This window comes from Callorhinus ursinus, unplaced genomic scaffold (assembly GCF_003265705.2).
Source record: "Callorhinus ursinus isolate GAN/ISIS: 27379988/994484 unplaced genomic scaffold, GSC_fseal_2.0 scaffold5, whole genome shotgun sequence".
Classification (NCBI taxonomy): domain Eukaryota; kingdom Metazoa; phylum Chordata; class Mammalia; order Carnivora; family Otariidae; genus Callorhinus; species Callorhinus ursinus.
In genome coordinates this window covers 56,685,665-56,708,328 of record NW_027397067.1, presented here as the reverse complement: position 1 = coordinate 56,708,328, position 22,664 = coordinate 56,685,665, and the positions used below count along the sequence as shown (strand labels likewise).

The following is a 22,664-nucleotide window of genomic DNA, read 5'->3' as shown; positions in this document are numbered from 1 at the left end:
GTTCCATAGGAAGATGACTTATTACAAATTGAAATTCCCAAAAGTCGTAAGTGGAAATATCAACATTGCTTGAACAGACATCAGGGAACCATTTACGTCTGCAACATGATAGAAGGGCTAATAACATAATTATATGAGATTGCCTATATAATTTATTAAGTCAATGTTACTGCTTTTCTGTTCATAATTTTCAAGTTATCAGATTATGAAAGATCAAACCATGCACCAGTCGGGACTGTGCCATTCAATTTTGTGAATGTCATATAGATTTCACTAAGATATTTTACTTCATAGTGAAATTCACATGGATTAATTAAAATTAAACACCTAAGTGGTAGGTTTTCTGAAAGAAGTTGAAAAAGAATTTTAGGTTGAAATGAAAGCTAGGTAACTAGAACACAAGTCTGTCAATATTAAAACCAAACTCAAACCTTTCTGTTATTTCTTTTAATATGAGAAAAATATACTTATAAGTCTAGTATATTTTATAGGAAACCTAGAAGACTAGATATTTCAGAATTCAGAAATTTTCTGATTTTATAGAGGTAATATAGTACATATACCAGATGTTACATAACTCCAGCTGGTTGTGGAGCTGTACCCATAATCAAATACACTAGTTTTTGTGTGGACGTATGTACAAATATTTACACATATCTGAATATGATAGAAAAGATACAAATAATCTCATCTTAATGAGGGTTTTGCTGCCAAATACATTCACTGAAAGCTTATATTTTTTCTTTGTTTTTGGAGACACAAATGTGTACTGGTAAAGATGGCAAACAATCAATCTTAGAGTCTATCTGTATAGTTACTTGAATTTATGAGATGTGAAAATACCTGATACACAATAAAGTAAATAAAAATTTTTACTGTAATTGTCACATTATGGGAAAACTAATTTCACCTAAATCAGATTTATTGTAGATGAAAACCAAGACATCTAAGACATATCAGTGAAATGCAGGCTGATTCAACCTAGGTTTTAAGACAATATGTCCAGGCCCTATATTTATTAAACATGTTGATCACATGATATTCTATAGATGGTGTCCAAGCACATAGAGTTTGGGCCTAAGACAAAGCAATATCCAGCTTCCAGTTAAAATAAATCTATGCATCTATGCATTGTATTCCTGGCCAAAGCCCTGATGAGTATTAGTTACCAACACCTTTATAATCTTTAATAATTATCTGTCAAATTAATTTACCAGACTTGTTAGGTGGTGGCCCAGTTATGGATTAGCCCTAGATACACCCTATATTTATCCAATTTTCATTATCATATAATCTATATGAATGCTGATAACCATGCACGCACTGACAAGAAACCAAGTAAGAAACCCAGAAATAAAGCATTAATAATGTATGGATTCACCAACCAAAAAAAAAAAAAAAAAAAAAGACATTCAATAGGAGTTTGAAATAAATTATTCAAAAAGTTATGGTTCAGGAAAGCCTTTCTAGGAGATATTCTGAAATTGTTTCAGAGGAATTAATAAAATCCCAAATAGTTTTACATGCTTTACAATTTAAGAGACTTATCTACTAAATTAAGCATTTTTCTGTGATTTTGTACATGTGTTCATTCTAGCAATTTCCTGTGGGATTCCTAAAGCTCCAACAAATGGAGGAATACTCACAACAGACTACTTGGTAGGAACCCGAGTTACCTATTTTTGTAATGATGGATATAGATTGTCGTCTAAGGAACTTACCACTGCCATATGTCAATCAGATGGAACTTGGAGCAATCATAACAAGACCCCTCGCTGTGTTGGTATGTGTGTTAAGGAAATGGTATCATTTGTGTTTCCTTTGGCATCTTGTATGCTTTAAAAGTTTATGTATTGTTCAAATTTTAGAACTAATCCCTGAAGTGAAATATGTTGTCTAAGAGGGAAATAAAAGTTAATTAAACTGTCTTGTACTAAGAACAACTAGAAGACAGTATAAGGACATAAACTCCAGAATATTTATGTCAAAAAATTAAAATGAATTTTATTTTACATAATAGTTTCACTTATTTTGTAAAAATTCATCCATCTGTCAACATGTACTTTCTGTATATGTCCTTAAGCAAATTTAAAGATTTATAATTAATAAAATTATATTCCAATACATTCAGCTTTGATTTTTATAAGGACAAAAGATGTTGCTAAGATGATCCATAACCTCAACTTCCATCAGTATTCTTCAGGTTACTTGCACTTGGAATATTTCCATTGCTTTCATTACTACTTTAATATGTAAATGAATATTATGTAATGGTGACAGCAAATAATTCTGTTAAAATATTTGGTAGCAAAAGAATTGGAAAATGTTGGCTTAAATAAGGTTTTTTGTCTCTATATTACATTTATTTCTTATCACTTAATACTAACATTTCAACTTAGTTATTTCATTTAAAATGAAAGTTGTTAAATTATGTTTAGTCTTAACATAGGTATTGAATGATGCTTCTGTTTATCTTATGTTGAATAAGTTTTGAATTAGCCAAAGTTTATAACACAACTCTTGCACAAAAACACCATTCTCATAAAATGGATTTCCTCAAAATACAGTCCTTCCAAAATTTCTGAATTAATGAGAATATGTTGTTTCCATATATTGCCTATTGTGACCAATGCTGCAATGAACATGAGCGTGCAGATATCTCTTTGAGATCCTGCTTTCATTTCCTTTGGATGTATACCCAGATTGGGATTACTGAATCATATGGTAGTCCTCTTTTTCATTTATGAGGATCTTCCATATTGGCTCTACATATATATTCCATATGGTTGTGCCAGTTTACATTCCCACCAACTTGTACCAAGGTTCCCTTTTTCCTAAATCCTGTCATTTGTATCTCATAAAAGTTGGGAAGAAAGATTTCAAAAATAATACTTTTAAATCAGCTTCAAAGAAAAGAGAAAAATTTAACAAATTAATATAATCGGAATGATTCATCACTAAAATACATTTCATGTCTTTCTGTATTAAGGAATAAATTTGGATATGATAATATCTAAGAAAGAAAAGAAAGAAGAGGGTAGAGGTAAGACAGTAATAAAGATACTGGGTAAATAGAATAATATGTACACAGACATTGAAGTGTGAAATAGTATAACATATTCAAGGAACTGCCAGCAATACCATAGAGCTGGGGGACTGGAAAAGATTAACATGAAAAATAAATTTTTAAAAATGCTGAAGGACTCTGGCACAATAGTGAATGAATTAAGGTAGTAGTGATGTAGGGGATGGAATAGATACAAGATACAGTTAAGAAGTAGAACAGACATGACTGATTAACATTTATGTTCTTGGTTATTGTATAGTTGTTACATGTCCAAGCATCAATTCCTTTACCTTGGAACATGGAAGATGGCGAATTGTGAATGGCTCCCATTATGAATACAAAACTAAGGTAGTTTTCAGCTGTGATCCTGGTTATCATGGGCTAGGTCCTGCTTCTATTGAATGTCTTCCTAATGGGACCTGGAGTTGGAGAAATGAAAGACCATATTGCCAAAGTAAGTATCCACTCAGCTAAACTTATTTCATAAGCTATTCTTTTTTTTAAATTTAAATTCAATTAATTAACATATAATGTATGATTTGTTTCAGGGGTACAGGTCTGTGATTCATCAGTCTTATATAAATACCCAGTACTCATTACAACACATACCCTCCCCACTTGATTGAATTTTTTGGTCACTTCCTTTTCCAAACATACTAGAGCAATAATGAGATAATATTATTAAAAAGCCATTTTATTCTCATATTCTCATTAAATTTTAAAATTTTGTAACTTTTTTTTTTTTTTTTTTTTTTTAGTAAATGCTCATGAAAAAAGCACAGGCTTTAGATACAGAAATCCTGTGTTTGGATTCTAAGTCTATCATTTACTACAATAACTTGATAATGCCTATTGTATACTTAAAACTTGCCAGGCAGGCACTGCTTTTAGCCCTTTATGTGTATTAATTCATTTATTGTTTAGTCCCTATCTTAAGAAGTAGTTGATGTTATTATACTTATTTTGTCAAAAAAGAAACTGAGCCCCAGATTTAATCATTTTACACAAATCACAGAACCAATAAATGGTAGAGAAATGAGATTCAATTCAAGCTGTCAGACTGTACCCTCTGGCTTTTAATCACTATATTATATGATGCTCATTTTCTCTGATCCTAAATTTCTTAAGCCAGAAAATTACAATAATACCTACCCTGTAGTTATTATAAAGATTTAATAGTATGTTATCTTGAAAATATCAGCTTGAACCTGATTCACAGCATGGCCTCAATATTTATTGAATCAAATTGAACATATTGTTATTCTATTTCCATGCATTCTTAAAATATAAATGGTCAGTGTCTAATATAGATAAGTTAACTGAACATAGGACATTCAGGTGAAATATTATGAAGTCCATTTGAACTTCCTTCCCTACATTTATTGAGTATTTACTTTGTGCCAGGAAATATGCTAGGCTGAAAATTCATTCTTTTCATTTTGTGCCCAACACAACTTTATGGCATTTATGACATAAACACTCATAATTTATAAATAAACTAATAAAGGAATCAGAAGTCTAAATAGGATTATGATTATGATTATTAAGAATTTCAACGCAGCAAACAATTGATTTTGTATAATAAGTATGCGAGTATCTACTATTATTTTACTGATGAATATTCTATTTTGCAATCTATTTTTTTAATATCCATGTGAGGGGATTTCCCTCTTTTATAAGATAATCATATTGATGAATTAAAATCTCAAAAATAGATGTCAAAACTATAATTGTGATATTCTAAAAATATGGCATCTATATTTTTAAATTTTTGCCCTGTCCTTTCACATTTTCTCCTGGGAGTTTTCTTTGCTTCAAGCCTCATTGTTCTTCCAGTATTATTTCATTATACAGGCACATGGGATAGAGAAATTTCAAGGAGCTAGGAAAAAATTATCTACAATAAAATCTTTAATCGGGCATTCAACAAATGTTTGTCTTGTTCTTTTGTGATGATGTAGAAGGGTTTAAGGGATCATCTATGATGTTGAGGGGTTTAAGAGATACATAAAACGAGGTCCCTGCCTACAGGTAAGAGTGAGGGAAAGACAAGGAATCTAAAGATAGCAACTCATTGAGAAAAATGGAAAGAATAGTGATTTTGCTGATTCTCTATTCATCTTTTAAATTAAAATAATATAAATATAAATATTATTAATATTAATAAATAGTATAGCTACTGCAAAGGGTTGTTGAGGGATTAGTTCAAAACAATCACTACATTTAAAATTTTATATGCAACAATTTAAAGTTTGCAAATTTTCTCTTTGTCTGCCTAATGGACACCTAAAGCCTAGATCTGAAAGTCAGCACTGTAGGCTGGTGGCTAAGTATTGGATTCTGGAGTTTGACTGGGTTTTAATTTTGATTTAGCTATTTATAGGCTGTGTGACCTTATTGAAGTTACTTAACTACGATGTGCTCCTATCCATACAATTCAGATATTGACTCCACCTACCTCATAAAGTTGTTCTGAGAATTACTTAACTTAAAGCACTAGTAATAGTGTCTGGTACAAAATAAGCACTCAATAAACATTATCCACTATTGTTTTTTATTCAAGAAAGACATTTTATTTGCACTCTTTAAATATGAAGGAGTCATAAGAGCTGGGTTCTAAATGGCCTAGTGAGTCAATCTCTTTTTTAGTTTTTTAAAATATACAAACAAAATATGAAATATCATTCTATCTAATGGTTTTTGTAAGTCAAACGATATTTTACATGTCAATTTCTTTATAAACTGTGGAGATCTCAACAAAAATTACTTGTAATTACAAGCATACCTCAGAGATGTTGTGGGTTCAGTTCCAGACCACCATAATAAAGCTAATACTGCAATAAAGGAAGTCAAATAAAACTTTTGGCTTCCCAGTGCTTATATAGAGTTATATTTGCACTATACCGTAGTCTGTAATGGCATTGTGTTTAAAAAATAATGTACGTATCCTAATTAAAAAATACTTTATTGCTAAAAATGCTAAACATCATCTGAGCTTTCAGTTAGTGGTAATCACTGATCACAGATCACCATAACGAATATAATAATAATGAAAAAAATTCGAAATATTGTGAGAATTACCAAAATGTGACACAGAGACACAAAATGAGCAAATATTGTTGGACAAATTGCACTGATAGGCTTACTCAATGCAGGATTGTCACAAACCTTCCATTTGTAAAGGTGTAACATCTGCCAAGCTCAATAAAATGAGGTATTCCTGTATTCTTTTAGCATTGTTTCAGATTAAAGAGGAAATTTTGGGTCAGGTTAAGTCAAAGGGATGGAAATCCTTCACCTTGTGATTTTTTTTTTCTTTTATGACAACCTGCTGAGTGACCAGATTGGCTAAGCAAAGATGCAAAAATAGCTTTGTTACATGTTGCGGTCACTCAGAAGGTTTTAAGAGAACTCAAAGAGGATAGATTTTAAATTGTGTCATCTATTTTCTCCGCATTTTCACACTCATTCAAAATGTCTTACAAATGTTGATTTCAGTTGTGAATATGTCAGATCATAGAGAATTCAAAATGTTAAAAGCATGGTTATGTTATAAGTGCACGTTGACTATGTCTCTAAGCATTTCTATTTTTTTATTGTTTTCAAGTTATTTCCTGTGGAGAACTACCTACACCTCCAAATGGAAATAAGATTGGAACTCAAACTTCATATGGCTCCACAGCCATCTTTACCTGTGATTCCGGATTCATGCTTGTGGGCTCTGCAGTACGGGAATGCCTTTCTTCAGGTCTTTGGAGTGGGTCTGAAACCAGATGCCTAGGTACAGATTTTTGAATCATTTTAACCAACCACACCCCCAACCCCTGCCTCTGAAAAGGAGGCAGCCCTTTTTCCATAACAAGAGATGATCATTTATATTGACTCAGTAAGGATGCTAACCAGAAAATGTTTAACTTTAAAAATATTTCATGGTAGAAAAGCTATTAAACAGATAACCCTTAAAGTTAATCAACTAGTATTTCAAATGAGAATCTTATGCCATTAAGGAGAGACACATTTTCTTCCAGGCATGTGAAAATAAAAAGGTGAAAACTAATTGCTGAAAATTATATGTGTGCAAACTCAGCTGGATTAATCACTGTAGCAGTTAATTCATTCTAAACCATAGTCAATTCTCCTTTCACCCATTTGCTTAAGGTAATGATCGAAGGAGAAAAACGATTTCCGCATTTAAACTCTTTCTCCCTTTTAACTTCATAAGATTTTAACATGTGTAATATTACTTTCTATTAAACTTATTTGAAATCTATTTTTTCAAACCTGATTTTAGGCAAATGGGATTTTTCCCCCTTAGGGTTTTTTAATTCATTATAAAGAAAAAAAACTTTTCAGTTAAAGAAACTGAACTAGCTAGTTCTTTTTGCCCCTCCTCCTTTATTATTAAAAGAATATTATGATTTATGCTTTATCATTTTTCAAAGACTTCATTATTTTTTTAATATTAAGAGAATGGTATGATTTATGCTTTATTTTTCTCCAAAATGATTTCAAGATATGACAGCAAGTACTGAATTAGGCATAATGAAAATTGTTCTAATAATTATTCACTTGTCTGTTGGGAACAAGAGATAATCTTTTTGTTTACTAATTTAAATATCACTGTTTATTATGAACCAGGGTATTGCTAGATGTGGACAGTGTTTTGTCTATAAATATTTACTCTATTTAAGAATATGAGGCAAGGCAGAAAAATCTATACTTTAACAATTTAGATACATATTGTTTTGCTTATAACTTGAGCATATTCATGTTAATGCAATCATTATTTAAAACTTAAAAAGGTATAGCCACAGGTTTTGATTAAAATCCTTGGTTCCCCTCTCAGGCATATTTGTTAATAAGTACACTTGGAAGCCTAGCAACAATGGTTTCTTTATAAGAGCATGTATATTTGAATATGCTGTAAGACTATTATATAAAAAATGTTACAAAATTGAGTCTTTATGTGTTTATATAGGATCAAATAATCAAAATATTTTTCATAGTTCCAAACTGATTTTGGTTATGCTGATTTCAATTACAGATTATTTAGTTTACATATAAACTTGAAAATGTATATGTAATCTAAATTTGAAATGCCATATTTTGTCGCTCTATGCCCTGATGAACTGTTATTGTGTATTGTGTATTATTTATTGAATATTGTATATAGAGGGTGGTTTTATTCACCTGTTTAGAATCCTGATTCTGTTTTCTGAAGAGATAAGATGTAACAGGAAGATTTATAAGAAAACATTGCCTCTCAGTCTGTGAAGACAATATCACATCCATTGCAGAAGATGTAGTGTTGACATCTAATATAAACTCCAAAGGATGTGGGTAGAAAGAAAAGGCAATTGCCAAACAAGCAAATCCTAGAATCTTACGCTTGAACTTGACTTTAAGGATTAATGTAGTCCAGTCATTCTCATGTTTGAAAAAAAAAAAAAAACTTGTTCTTATATCCACAGACACTTTTGGCTAATAATGGCCACTAGTATGTGCTTATGATCATTTCTCTAAATACAGTACATTTATTCCTAGTCCCCCAGCATCTTATGAATTTTTCAGTTTTTCAGTTGAAACACTTGACATGTGGGTGTTTCTGTGCCCACCACCTAGATTCTACAATTAACATTTTGTCATATTTGCTTATCACATATCTATCTATCCTCCCAAGCCTCTATCAATCAATCAGTTCATTTTTTTTGGATGTATTTAAAAGTAACGTGCAGAATTCAGTACACTTTTTTGCTTAACATTCAGCATGCATATCCTTACCGAGAGTTTAATATTTGTTTACTTTTCTTGATTCTTTTTTACCATGGCAAAATGTGTATACAATGGAATGTATATATCATAAACACACTGAGATGCGTTTTGTCAAATGTGTATAACTGTCTAACTTAAACCACTTTGTAGTTATACAATATTACTATTACCTTGGAAAGGTTCCTCATGGCCCTGTACAGCCAATCTGCAGCTCCCTCCAACCCTGAGACAATAATTGTTTTGTTTTGTTTTGTTTTTGTTTTTTACCATATGTTAGTTTTCCCTTCCTAGAAATCCATACGAATGGAATTCTAAATTATATACCGTGTAAGATTTCTTTCATTCTCTTTCCATGTTGTTGTGTGTAGCACTATTTTTTTAATTGCTGAATAGAATTCCATTATATTAATATGCCACATGTTGGTCAATCCCCTATTGATAGACACCTGATCCTTGTCCAGTTTTTGGGCTATTATGAAAAAAAAGTGCAATGAATATTCATGTAAAAATCTTTTTGTGAGCATATGTATTCATTTCTCTTAAAGATTTAGGAGTAAAATTCCTGGAAGAGTTTGTCTCACATTTTCTCCAGCATGTGGTATAGCCAGTCTATTACTTTTATCCATTCCATTGGGTGCATAAAGGTATTTTATAACATTTTAATCTGCATTGTCTTTATGATTACTGATAGAGTACAGTGTCTTGAGATTTTTGGCCATTTGTAAATTTTCCTTTGTGAATTGGTGAAGTATCTTTTATATTGAATTGGCTTTTATTATGAACTATAGGAGTCTTTCTATATTCTGGTGGTAAGGACTTCATTATTATGTGTTTTATAAATATTTTCTTGCAACCTGTGACTTGCTTACTTATTTCTCATTTTAATAGGCAGAAATTTTAAAATTTTTAAAGTCTATCTTTTCTGGTTATTGCTTTTTGTGTCTTGTTTACAAAACTTTTACTCAGCCAGGAGTCACAAAGATTTTCTTTCATATTTTCTTCTAGAAGTTTTATAGTTTTTGGTGTTACTTTTATATCTATGATTTATCTTTAATTTGCTCTGTATGTATAATGAATGATGTAAAATTGAGGTTTAATTTTTTTTCTAGAAGGGTATCTGGCACTATTTGTTGAATAGGTTTTATAATAAGCCTTGAAATTTTGTATGTATATCTTTCAATTTTTTCTTAATTTTCAAGATAACTTTGGATACTGTGTATCTTTTCCAATTTCATATAAGTTTTAGACTTAGTTTATCAATCTTTATTTTTAAAAATATCTAGTAGGATTATGATCAGGATCACACTGAATCCATACATCATTTGTGGAGAATTTGCATCTGACAATGTTGAGTCTTCGATTAATAAGCATACTCTATTTAGTATATTTATTCATTTATTTAGGTCTTCAATTTTTTTGCAATAGCAATATTTTGTATTTTTAACATAGAGATCATTTATGTCTATTGCTAAAATTATTCCTGAAAATATTGAATGTGTTTCTAATATTATAAGTGAAATTGTTCATTTGTAATTACATTTTTCATTTAATTTACATTTTCACATTGCTCCTTTATATAAAAATATAATTATTTGAAATATTTATCTAGTGTCCTGAAACCTTGCTAAATCATTAGTTTTAGGATTTTCTTAAAATTGGATTTTCCACATATGTATTATCTGAGCTTAGAATAGTTTTACTTTTCTGTTTTCCAAATTTATGCTTTCTTTCTTCCTTTGTATTAATGTTTGCACTGCATAGGGCCAACAAAACAATGTTAAGTAGAACTGGTGAGAGTGGTCATCCTTGTCTTATTCCCTACGTGAGGAAGGAAGAATTCAGTATTTCTTTAGTAAATATGTTAGCTGGAGCTTTTTCTTAGATGTCTTTTGGCATCTGGAGACTCAATTCTCAACACTAAACAATGCTCTGTATACCAACTGGGTTTCCTATGATTCCACTCAATTCTGTCACTACCTGGAGACAACATCGGATTCCTTAGGTTAAAGTTTCTGTCTTTTTTTTTTTTTCTTAACGATTTTATTTGAGGGTTAGGCATCTGTCTTTGGCTCGGGTCCTAGTCTCAGGGTCCTAGGATTGAGCCCCAAGTAGGGCTCTCTGCTCAGCACGGAGTCTCTCCCTCTCCCTCTGTGCCCTCTTCCTCTGTGCTCTCTCTCTCTTGCTCTCTCAAGTAAATAAATAAATGATCTTAAAAATGTATATTGTATTTATTTGAGAGAGAGAGAGAGAGCATAAGCTGGAGGAGGGGCAGAGGGAGAGGTAGAAGAAACTCCCCACTCAGTGGGGAGCCCGGGATCATGACCTGAGTCAAAGACAGATGCTTAACCAACTGAGCCACCCAGGTGCCCCTAAAAGTTCAGTCTTATAAAACTGCTTTCCATTCCCCCTTCAGATGCCAGTCATAAGCCCAGGCTATTACCTGTGCTTCTGACTGGCTCTAAATCACAGATTCCTATGACCCCCTCCTTGGATTTGATAAATTTGCTAAAGTGGCTCACAGAACTCAGAGAAACATTTTACTTACTAATACGGGTTTATTACAAAAGGATGTAACTCAGGAACAGCCAGATGGAAGGGATGCATAGGGCAAAGTATGTGAGAATGGTGCGGAGCTTCCATGCTTTCTGAGGGCCCCACTCTCCTAAATCTTCTTGTGTTCATCAGTCCAGGGGCTCTCTGAACCCTGTGCTTTTGTTTTTTTATGGAGGCTTCATTGCCTGGGCATGATTGATTAAATCATTGGCCATTGGCAATTAATTCAACTTCTAGTCCTTCTCTCCTCCCCGGAGGTCCAACCTTGTAATCATATGGTTGGCTCCATTGGCATCCAGCCTCCATACTTAGGTGAGATCTCAAAGCCAACTCATTAACATAACAAGACACATTTTTTTTTCTCTTACCATTTAGGAAATTCCAAGAGTTTTAGGAGCTCTGTGCCAGAAACAGGGACCAAGACCAAATACATACTTCCTACTATAAATCATAATATCGCAGATGTCTTTATCAGGTTGAAAAGTTCCCTTATATCCTAAATGCATTGTTAGTTTTCATCATGAATTGGTACTAAATTTTGCCAAATGCTTTTTCTTCATCTATTGAAATAATCATATTTTCCCTCTTCACTCTATTAATATGTCACTATCTCTTTCACTCTGTCAAATTATAGTGGTTGATTTTATGTATGTTTCTTGATTGGTTTTCTAAAATTTTAATGAGCTCTGCATCTATTTTCATGATGAATATTGGTTTTTAATGTGTTTCCAGTTTTACTATTGGGGCTGTGATTACCTCATAAAACAAATTAAGAAGTAATCCTTTCTTTTCTATTTCTAAGAGTGTGTATATTTTTTTAACTTAAATATTTGGTTAAAACAGTAAAAATATTTGAGCCTGAGTGGTTTTTGTGGGAAGGATTTTGTTTAAGAATTCAAGTACTTTTGGGGGTGCGTGGGTGGTTCAATTGGTGAAGCATCTGACTCTTGATCTCAGCTCAGATCTTGATCTCAGGGTCATGAGTTCAAGTCCCACACTGTGCTCCACACTGGGTGTGGAGCCTATTTAAAAGAAAGAAGGAGGGAGAACATCTGGGTGGCTCAATAGGTTGAGTGTGGGACTCTTGGTTTTAGTTTAGGTCATGATCTCCGGGACATGTAATAGGTTGGGCTCCACCTCAGTGCGGAGTCCACTTGTCCCTCTCCTGCCCCCTCTGCCTCTCCCCTGCCCCATGAGTGCATACACAGGCTCTTCCTCTCTATCTCTAAAATGAATGAATAAAATCTTAAAAAAAAATTCAAGTACTTTAATAGATGAAAGACTATTCATATTTTCTAATTTATCTTGTGTTAGTTTTGGTATATAATTTTTAAAGTATATGCCCTTTTCTTCTGAACTGTTAAATGTATTGGCATAAAACTGTCCTTCATATTACCTTATCCTTTTAATTTCTGTAAGCTTGTAGTAGTATCACTTCATTTCTGTTATGGGTAATTTTGTTCTTTTTTGTGTGTGCTAGATAGAATTAGCTAGGAGGTTAGCAATTTTTTTTGCCATTTTTAAAGAAAGACATTTTGGTTTAGGTAATGTTCTCTTGGTTTTCTATTTTCTATTTCCTTGATTTCGGTAACTATCTGCAATATATCCTTTCATCTACTTTGGCTTTATTTTCTCCTCTTTATTTTGCTCTTCTTTTTCCTCTTCTTAAGGTGGAATCTTAACTCATTGATTGTGTATCTTTTTTCCTTTCCAATAAAAGTGTTTAATGCTATAAATCATTTCACTAAACACTGATTTATCTGCATTCCTTAAATTTTGATATATTTTTATTTCTACACAGATTGAAATGTTTTCTAATTACTTTTAGACCCAAGTGTTACTAGAAGTGATATTTTCTTTTAAATCCCAAATATTTGGCATTTTGCTGAGTATCTTGTAGTTATCTTTATGTCATATTATCATGTTTGCATTATTTGTAGCATGCTTGTAAATAAACTTTAAAAGTTTAGTAGTGTTATATATGGATATAAATACAAAAATAAAATTTAAATCACAATATTAAAAATATTACTTTCTGACCCATTTCAGCGGGTCACTGTGGAATTCCAGAGCTCATTGTGAATGGTCAAGTCATTGGAGAAAATTATGGATACAGAGACACAGTTGTTTATCAGTGTAATCCTGGTTTTCGATTAATTGGTTCTTCAGTAAGAATATGTCAGCAGGATCACAATTGGTCTGGTCAGCTCCCATCCTGTGTGCGTAAGTAAGCATGACAGAAGTAATTAGAAGCCTCTGGTCTCATATAACTACCAATATTTTTTTCTTAGGTAAGATACATACACACAAACAAACACACACATAAAACCATCCATAAAACCAAGAAAGTGGAAGAAAATATTGGAATGTCTGTTATTATTTATGTTTTATCATAAAGACAAGAAATTAAGTTCAGCTATTCTAGTATTTAATATGAATAAAAATATTTATCAATGCATATTCTTATATGGAAGGTATATTTTTGACAAATGTTAACTTACAAGGATTTAATTCCTTGAGACCACTGTGCAGTAGCATCAGTATTTTCATAATGTGATATTATGAAACTTTTTATAGTGAAAATGCTTTGGATAATTTTTTTCTAATAATTATGATGCTATGGCTGTCATATCAAAATCAGATCCTGATGGAGTGTAATTAGTGGGGAAAAAACTTGTCAGACATGATATGAAGAACTATTGTTCTCATTTCAGTTCCATTACTAATTATATGTGCTAATGCAGGTCATTTAATCTCTCTAGGCCTTAATTCCATTATACATAAATTGAATGGTTACAAGTATTTATAATTATCTTTCCTTTTAGCTTCAAAATCCATCTTATTCTTAAATCCATCAAGATTACATATACACATCTGATGTAATTATATTTTTTCATAAAAGTTTATATGAAGTATTTAAAATTTATTTAAAGTTTTGTTTTACAGCACTCTTCACTATTTTAAAATTCGTACGAAATTGTGTAACACTATGCAATTTGGGAATTGTTTTAATAATATCTCTCATTGGTTCAACAAATATCTATCTGACCTTTTAAGTTAATTTACTTATGAACTCTCACATGAAGAATAAAGTGGGATGTAAAATAAAAGATTTTTGTTATTTTTTAAATACAGCTGCTGTGCTTTGTGGTTTCTATGTGTATGGCGTAGATTTGCCCATTGTGCATTTAATTTGAACATAATAGCACAAAAGTAAGAATAGAGTTGAATATTGATATTCAATACTTTTACTTATTTTATTTTATTTACTTATAGTTTTAAAAATTCTTTACTTTGCTTAACCCACTGAATCTCCACCAACACACAGTATTTCACATCACAATCTATCCTATTTTGGACTAGAAAGGCAATTATCAATGTGTTCCTTACTTTTTTCTTTCTCCCGATCATTTCCATCTACAATTACTGACATTTATATTAAAATTGGTGTTAGAAAATGAGAATAAACCTGTAAATATGCTGTAATTATAACATCATATGATCATACTATAGACATTTTGGAGGCTTCAGATAAATAATGCATGGGACTTTTAGTGTGGATTCACAGGAAATACTTCATTTATTCTGTGACTAATTACATCCATATTTATAGATCTCATTGTCAGATTTTTATTCAAACAACACATATTTATTAAAGTTCTAGTTTCATGGAAAATACTTCCAGGTGTTGCAATTTAATAGGATAATAGACCATAGAGTTAATAATTAATATTGCTTTTCTAAGGGGTGTGTGTGTGTATGTGTGTGCATGTGCACACACACATGCACACGTGTGCATGTGCATATTCACACGGACTGATCATTTAAAGACAGCACATTATGCTTGGGTCTGTCCTAGATTTTTTTCCCTCTCTTTTATATTCAGGCATAGCCAACTAATACCACTGTTTTTCTTGTTGAGTATTTGAGACTATAAAAGAAAATTGGCCCTTGGGGTAAAACTGGTTTCTTTATTGATAATTTTAACAAGAATAAGATGCAGTTAAATTTCCAAATGAGTAGGTTGACATTAACAATACAGCTGAAAAATAATTGCTCTTGGGTCATTTCAAAAGTACTAAAAGTGACTATGGTTTTTCACTGTGCCCAATTATGAAGCACTATTACTGGAGTTGCTCTGATTAATAGAGTGAGATGATGCAGTATAACAGTTCACAGAAATACAGTGTTTGGGAAAAGCCTAGCAGTACATAAAATCTAGAATAGAACTATAACCCTAAAAACATTTAAATAATTTATCTAATTGATACATTACTTCTAAACAAAATTGTGCTAAATTATCAAGTATCAATTGTGAAGAAAATAAACCAGTAAAATTAACATGTTTACAGAGGGTTCATATTGGTATCTCTAAAGAGTAAGGAGAATGCTACTACGTCATGCATTATTTTTATTGTTTATATGGTCACATTAATTCTTCAAGCACACTTTGCTTGGCAATCTACTATTCATAAAAATTAATTGTATAAATAATACTGAACTATTTCAAAATTAAATACAAAAAACTGCTTTTATGGACCTTCCATTCTTAAACTTAACTACAAAAGGGAAATAAGTTCAGTTTCATTCCTTTCTGCTTCTAACTAGTGACGTGGACTTCAAGAATTTCCAGATTTTTTGAATTACAGTATTTGTCCAAAAAAACAAAAACAAAACAAACTAGAGAGAGAATGAAAGACACCATGAAACTTTAAACATCTCTGCACTAGCATGGAATGATCACAATTATAAATATCTGTCTCTTTACTAATATAATATTTCTATTCTCTTAGACTATTTTGAAAGCATTCTAAATTGCTCCCTTGCAATAGTAAAAGTACTTTAAATATGTTTTCACATAAAAGTGGTCTTCTTTCCATGTCGTTTGAAATGATTCAGTATAACTGTCATGTGTTAACTGATAACCAAATATTCTGTTTTGTGCTTCTCCTCTCCCCCACCCATTGCTATTAGCTGTTAGCTGTGGTCACCCTGGTAGTCCAATTTATGGAAGAACAAGTGGCAATGGATTCAACTTTAATGATGTGGTGACATTCTCTTGCAATATTGGGTATGTTATGCAAGGGCCAACAAAGGCCCAGTGCCAAGCCAACAGACAGTGGAGCCATCCTCCACCAGTGTGCAAAGGTAAACGTCTAATTATATTCCAGCTTAAGGCATGGTAACAATGTGTCTGTGTAAGCATAGATGACAACATTTGGAATAACTTGGTCAGAATAATAGAATGTTTTCAGGGAATAAAACAAAAGGATTTAATATTGATGTCCTCTCATTAGCTATGCTGTCCTTTTTCCTTAATTTTTATCTTATGTTCTTAAAAGTTAAAATTAGCAGGTTTTACTTTTTGGGTGGGAGGCTTTAAAAAAAAATTTTAGGTAGTTAACAGGGCAATATTGGTCTCTGGAGTAGAATTCAGTGATTCATCACTTACGTACAACACCCGGTGCTCACCCCAACAAGTACCCTCTTTAATCCCCATCACCCATCTAGCCCACCCCCCACCCACCTCTCTCTATCAACAGGTTGTTCTCTATTGTTTAGAGTCTCCTATGGTTTGTTTCCCTCTCTCCTTTATTCCCCCCACCCATACGTTCATTTGTTTTCTTTCTTTAATTCCACGTAAGCGGGAGATCATATGGTATTTGTCTTTCTCTGACTGACTTATTTCACGTAGCATAACACACTCCAGCTCTATCCATGTTGTTGCAAATGACAAGATTTCATTTTTGATGGCTGAATAATATTCCATTGTATGTATTATCCATTATCCATCCAAAATTATCCATTCATCAGTTGTTGGGCATTTGGGTTCTCTCCATAGTTTGGCTATTGTTTTTAATACTGCTATAAACATCGGAGTGCATGTACCCCTTCAAATCTGTATTCTTTGTATCCTTTGAATAAATATCCAGTAGTGCAATTGCTGGATCATAGGGTAGTTCTATTCTCAATTTTTTAGGAACCTCCATACTGTTCTCCAGAGTGGCTGCACCAGCTTGCATCTCCACCAACAGTACAAGAGCGTTCCCCTTTCTCTGCATCATGTCCTATACCTGTTGTTTCTTGTGCTAATTTTAACCATTCTGATAGGTGTGAGGTGGTATCTCTATCTCATCATGGTTTTGATTTGTATTTCCCTCATGATGAGTGATGCTGAGCATCTTGTCACGTGTCTGTTAGCCATCTGCATGTCTTCTTTGGAAAAGTGTCCATTCATGTCTTCTGCCCATTTCTTAACTGGATTATTGTTTTTTTGGATGTTGAGTTTTATAAGTTCCTAATAGATTTTGAATACTAACCCTCCCTTTATCAGATGTCCTTTGCAAATATAGTCCCTCATATAATAGACTGCCTTTTAATTTTGTTGTTTGGTTCCTTCACTGTGCAGAAGCTTTTTATTTTGATGAAGTCCCAATAGATCATTTTTGCTTTTGTTTCCCTTGCCTCTGGCCATGTGTCTAGTAAGAAGTTACCAAGTTTTATTTTAACTGCTTAGCTTTATTATCTTGTACCTATTTTATGACTGCATAGAAAAAGTCATTAAGATCATTTTACTTGTAGTTTGCTTTATGATTAATGGAACTTACCTTTGGCATTTATTTTTTCATATTTTTTGGGGAGACTGAGTCCTCACTTACTGTGATGCCAACACTGGAGGCTTCTTTATTGCTTTTTTTCTATAGAAACAGATTAAAGAGATTTTTGCTGTTTTTCCATTTGCAAAGAGGTATGATATATTTTATACTGTCTGAGAAAATACAAACAAATTATAATTTTTCTACATGCTTTATGGTTTATAGCTTAAGGTATCATTCTTTACATCTGTACTCAGTAGAAAACTTATGGAGTTACTATTGTTCAAAAAATTTGCAGAAAAGTTTTCCCTTTTTCTATGTTTTCAACCACATGGATTTCACTTCATTATCTATGTAGCCCATGTATTAATTTTATTCCTGGAATCTTTGGTTTGTTTGATTAAATTTACCTTTGAAACTCCATTTCTAATGGAAATCTATGTAGGCCGGTATATATTATTCCAAACATAACTTCCAAAATTTGTCATTTGTTTAGTGGTGAACTGCTCTGATCCTGGAATTCCAGCCAATTCCAAAAGAGAAAGTAAAATAGAACATGGAAATTTCACCTATGGCACTGTGGTATTCTATGACTGCAATCCTGGATATTTCTTATTTGGATCTTCGGTTTTAATATGTCAACCAAATGGACAGTGGGACAAACCTTTACCAGAATGTATCAGTAAGTAGATAATGTGAATTCTTCCTTGCGAAAATGCCATGGAAGCAACATGGATTATTATTGTCTTATAAACTATGTAGAGCTATATATCAGAAGGATCTTGTTTGTAATTACTTTAATTTAATTCTTGGTTTTATTGTTTCATTTTTTGAAACTGTGGTCCCTTATATTCTGCCAATTCAATGCCTGAATGCCATTTTTTATTAATATTAATGTGATTCTTTGATTTTGAGCTTTGATAAAACAGATAGACTATGAAAAGCAGCATCTGTTATAGTCTATGATATTACCATACCATAAAGGTCATTACATTTTGATTTTCTTTTGTACTAATATTTTAAATTTCATTTAAGGCAATATTAGTCTTAATGTAAACATCTACCAGGGCTTTAGAATACTTACAGATTTAGACAAATGTGTGACTTAAAACTTACTGATTTAAACATTTATCATATTATAGACACATATACATATAAATGCAGTAAATGTTGATACATATCATCTTTCAAATCAGTGAACATTTATTTGAGTTCATTTTGTTATATGTTGTGTTGGAGTTGTAGAATATAAATAAGATAAATTGTAGCAGATGTGCATAAAATTAGCACGTGTAGTAAGGAAATAATGTGAGAACATAGAGAAATGAACATGAATTTGAAATATTCAGTTAGTTATTAAGTCTTAACTATAGCTATGCCTCAAAAAATTGATGAATCATGATAAGAAAGAAGAAGTTTATAGATTGAAGGAGTTGTGTGTCAAGAAATCATTGTGCAAGTAATTTGGGGTTGTACTAAGTTTCTAAATTATAAAATTATTTTATGATAATGTTTCAGTTAAAGGCACTTTATGTTTACAGGGTGGGATTTTTTGAAAATGCTGTGACATCATTCATGCACTAACGAAGAAACAAAACTTCATGCAGTGTTCATTAAATTTCAGCTTCTGTAGCAAATAATTCAATTGTTGATCTTTTTCTTAAAATGTATTTCACTTCTTTGTGTGGACAGTCTGGTCTAATAGTTGACTAATTCACTTATTTGACTTGTGGCTATAGCATTCAAGTTAAAAATCTTTCATAAGACATGTAAACATGAACTCCTTCAGATTTTTCTCAGCTCTCATACTTTTCGCCTTTCTTTATTTCCTATAGCGTCTCTGGTAGTGTGCAAAGTAGTCAAGGGTTTTATTAAGTTTATATCCCCTTATGTGCCATTTAAAACTCTGGAGTCATATTGCAATCAGTATTTCTCCAAGTTATAACTAAAAGGTGGTACACAGTTAGTTCCCAGGCTACCTCTAGGTTATAAAGAAAATTCGACAATGCACTGATATCTGATTCTGCTATGCTTAGTAGTGTTTTAGTTAACAAGCCACTGAGTATTTTCTTTGTGCAGCATGATTTATTCATTACTGACTGGAAATGGAATTATTCTAGACTGCATTATTAGATTGTGTGTCACATATCCATCTTCATTACCTTTCCTTTACCTTCAAAGTTCTTCCCTTTTAATTTCTGTATGGGCTCATTTTGAATCCTATATAGCATTGTAGGTCCTTATTTAGATTATCCACATTCTCCTCCGCTCTCTCTAACTTGCATATCCTTGTCCAGGCACGTACATACTTTAAACCCATGCACATGTGCATATAAACACACACTCACCACCCCCACACATAACAGACTTATACTCACTCATTTATGCTTGCTTACAGTGTTCCTGCTAAACACTGGTGAGTGGGTTAACAGGATGGCTCATGTAACTGCAACTTCCATTTTATTTTTTTAAAAGTCAGCTTTCACATGGATTTTTTACTTCTGGAGGCTAGGTATATTTGAACAGATAATTTACTTCTGATTTATTTTATAAAACGTGGTGCAGGTTGTTCGATAGGAGATATAAAAAAATTTTATATTCAATAATTATGTATTGTAGTGATTGACTGTGGACACCCTGGCGTTCCTCCTAATGCAGTCCTGTCTGGTGAGAAGTACAACTTTGGGTCCACTGTTCACTATTCCTGCACAGGAAAGCGTACCCTTCTAGGCCAGTCATCAAGGACTTGCCAATTAAACGGCCATTGGAGTGGATCACAACCTCATTGTTCAGGTACCTCTTGGAAAATTGGACAATGTGTGTTGGAAGTTACATTATTGGTATTATTATTATTATTATTGGGAATATATACCCAAAACAATAAGAAGAGATAAAATAATACATTTTTAAAAAATCTCATGAGAGAAGCTGCAACATAGTTTATACATTTATTGGAATACTTCCTAAGGCAATATAAATTCAGAGCACAAATTAATACTCATCTTGTAGGTGATAAATTACAGGTATATGTTTTGAGCTGTGTTGTACCTATGAAAGTAATTAACTACTTTCAGGATGCTACTGTGTGTATTGTGCTTTTCATTAAAATGAACTGCTCCATTTTAGCAGATACAAAATGTTATTTCAAGATTTTCAGTTAGAGTTCAGTTCTAGTAAACTTTCTATACAATCGATTATTTAATAACATATTTTTAAAATAAAGCCCTAAATGTTTTAGATTAAACTAAGCCAAGTTTATGAAAGATATTTACCTATCACTCCTGAGTTTCTATAACCCCAATAGTTAACTTAGAATAAATGAATATTGAGGCTATTTAAAATTAATAATTTGTTTGCAGGGTATTTGATAAGTCTTCTTTTCAGCTGTTTAAGCCACTGCTTTTCTTAAAAAATATCAACGAAATTTTAGATCTGTGTTGTCTCCCTATTTGATACTACTCATATTTGTTTTTACCCATCAATTAGATGCTGGTGCTTATTTTTCTGCCTGTTTTTTATTTATATATTGCCCATTATTTTTATATGATTTTATCTCTGTGGAGATCATGTTGATGACTTACTAGAAGTTGTTTGCATTGTTTTCCTTTTAGGAGTAAAAGTTTTGAAATGGTTACTTATTTCAGAATCTCCTTGTGATTAGTGGTTAATCCCTGTGAACTGACTGCCTGAGACTTCAAATTTAATCTATAGATTTGAAAAAAACTGTTACTTCTAATGTGACTATAAAAATGATTTTAATGAGAATTAAAACTCTTATCTTGGAGTAACTCATAGTTAACTCAGATAACTGATTATACATAAAAACATAAACTTATTGCATACATCCCAATGTATTAGGAAAATGCTACTGAATTGCAAAGAAAAAAATGCACATAGATATTTAAAAGTGAAATAGTGACCTTAAAGTTTTGTGTGATTAATATTACATCACATGAAAATGAGGAAGTATAAGGAAGGATTCCAAATACACTCGGCATGTCAAAAAGGGCATCTGGACAGACAGCATTTTCAATGTATATGTCTTCCAACTTTCTCTCTCTTTCTCTGTCACTCTCTTAACATATAATAATACTGTGGCAACTGTGATTAAAATTATTTAAGACATGATAAAGGGACTGAATAAATCCTTAACACTAAAATCAACAGATGAACTCCTAATCATTAGCAAAATCCTTATTAGGAACTTAATCCAGAATTTTTTATCTTTGTTTACAGTTTATATTTTCATATTGGAAAAGATACAATTCATTTACCTTTGGTCATTGGCCACTGGTAGAGAAAATCAGGGGATGCAATTTTAGGCTACAGGAAATACTATATTGTAACATTTACATTTTCCTGAACATTACAGTTCTAATTTAACAAAAAAAGATTTTCAGCAATTAGGAAATTCAAAGAAGGAAACATGCAAATTACCAAGTCCAGTTTTTAATTTTAGTTTTATAAATCCGTTGTCATTTGAGTTTCCAATACTATCAGTTATAAATTTTCCATTAACTTGTTTATTAGCCAGGTTTCAGAAATACTAATGAAATGTCTTTAACCTGTGTGATAGGCCCAAATTTCACCAATACAAAGAATAACGCCTTACTCTGCAACTATTTTCTTTTTCATTTAGGCTTACTTTTATGACTGGAGTTGGATGGGAAATGTGA

At 32.0% G+C, this 22,664-nt stretch overlaps 1 protein-coding gene across 5 annotated transcripts in view; it reads left to right on the top strand.

Annotated features, from left to right (window-relative positions):
• CSMD3 (CUB and Sushi multiple domains 3) overlaps positions 1-22,664 on the top strand; it is a 1,170,304-nt gene that overhangs the window by 1,094,700 nt on the left and 52,940 nt on the right. For all 5 annotated transcript variants that reach the window (XM_025871014.2, XM_073893120.1, XM_073893119.1 and 2 more), the window contains 7 exons: positions 1,598-1,783; positions 3,327-3,521; positions 6,675-6,848; positions 13,442-13,615; positions 16,367-16,540; positions 18,485-18,670; positions 20,608-20,781. In XM_025871014.2, coding sequence (XP_025726799.1) covers positions 1,598-1,783; positions 3,327-3,521; positions 6,675-6,848; positions 13,442-13,615; positions 16,367-16,540; positions 18,485-18,670; positions 20,608-20,781 — 1,263 coding nt within the window. The remainder of the gene's footprint in view (positions 1-1,597; positions 1,784-3,326; positions 3,522-6,674; positions 6,849-13,441; positions 13,616-16,366; positions 16,541-18,484; positions 18,671-20,607; positions 20,782-22,664) is intronic.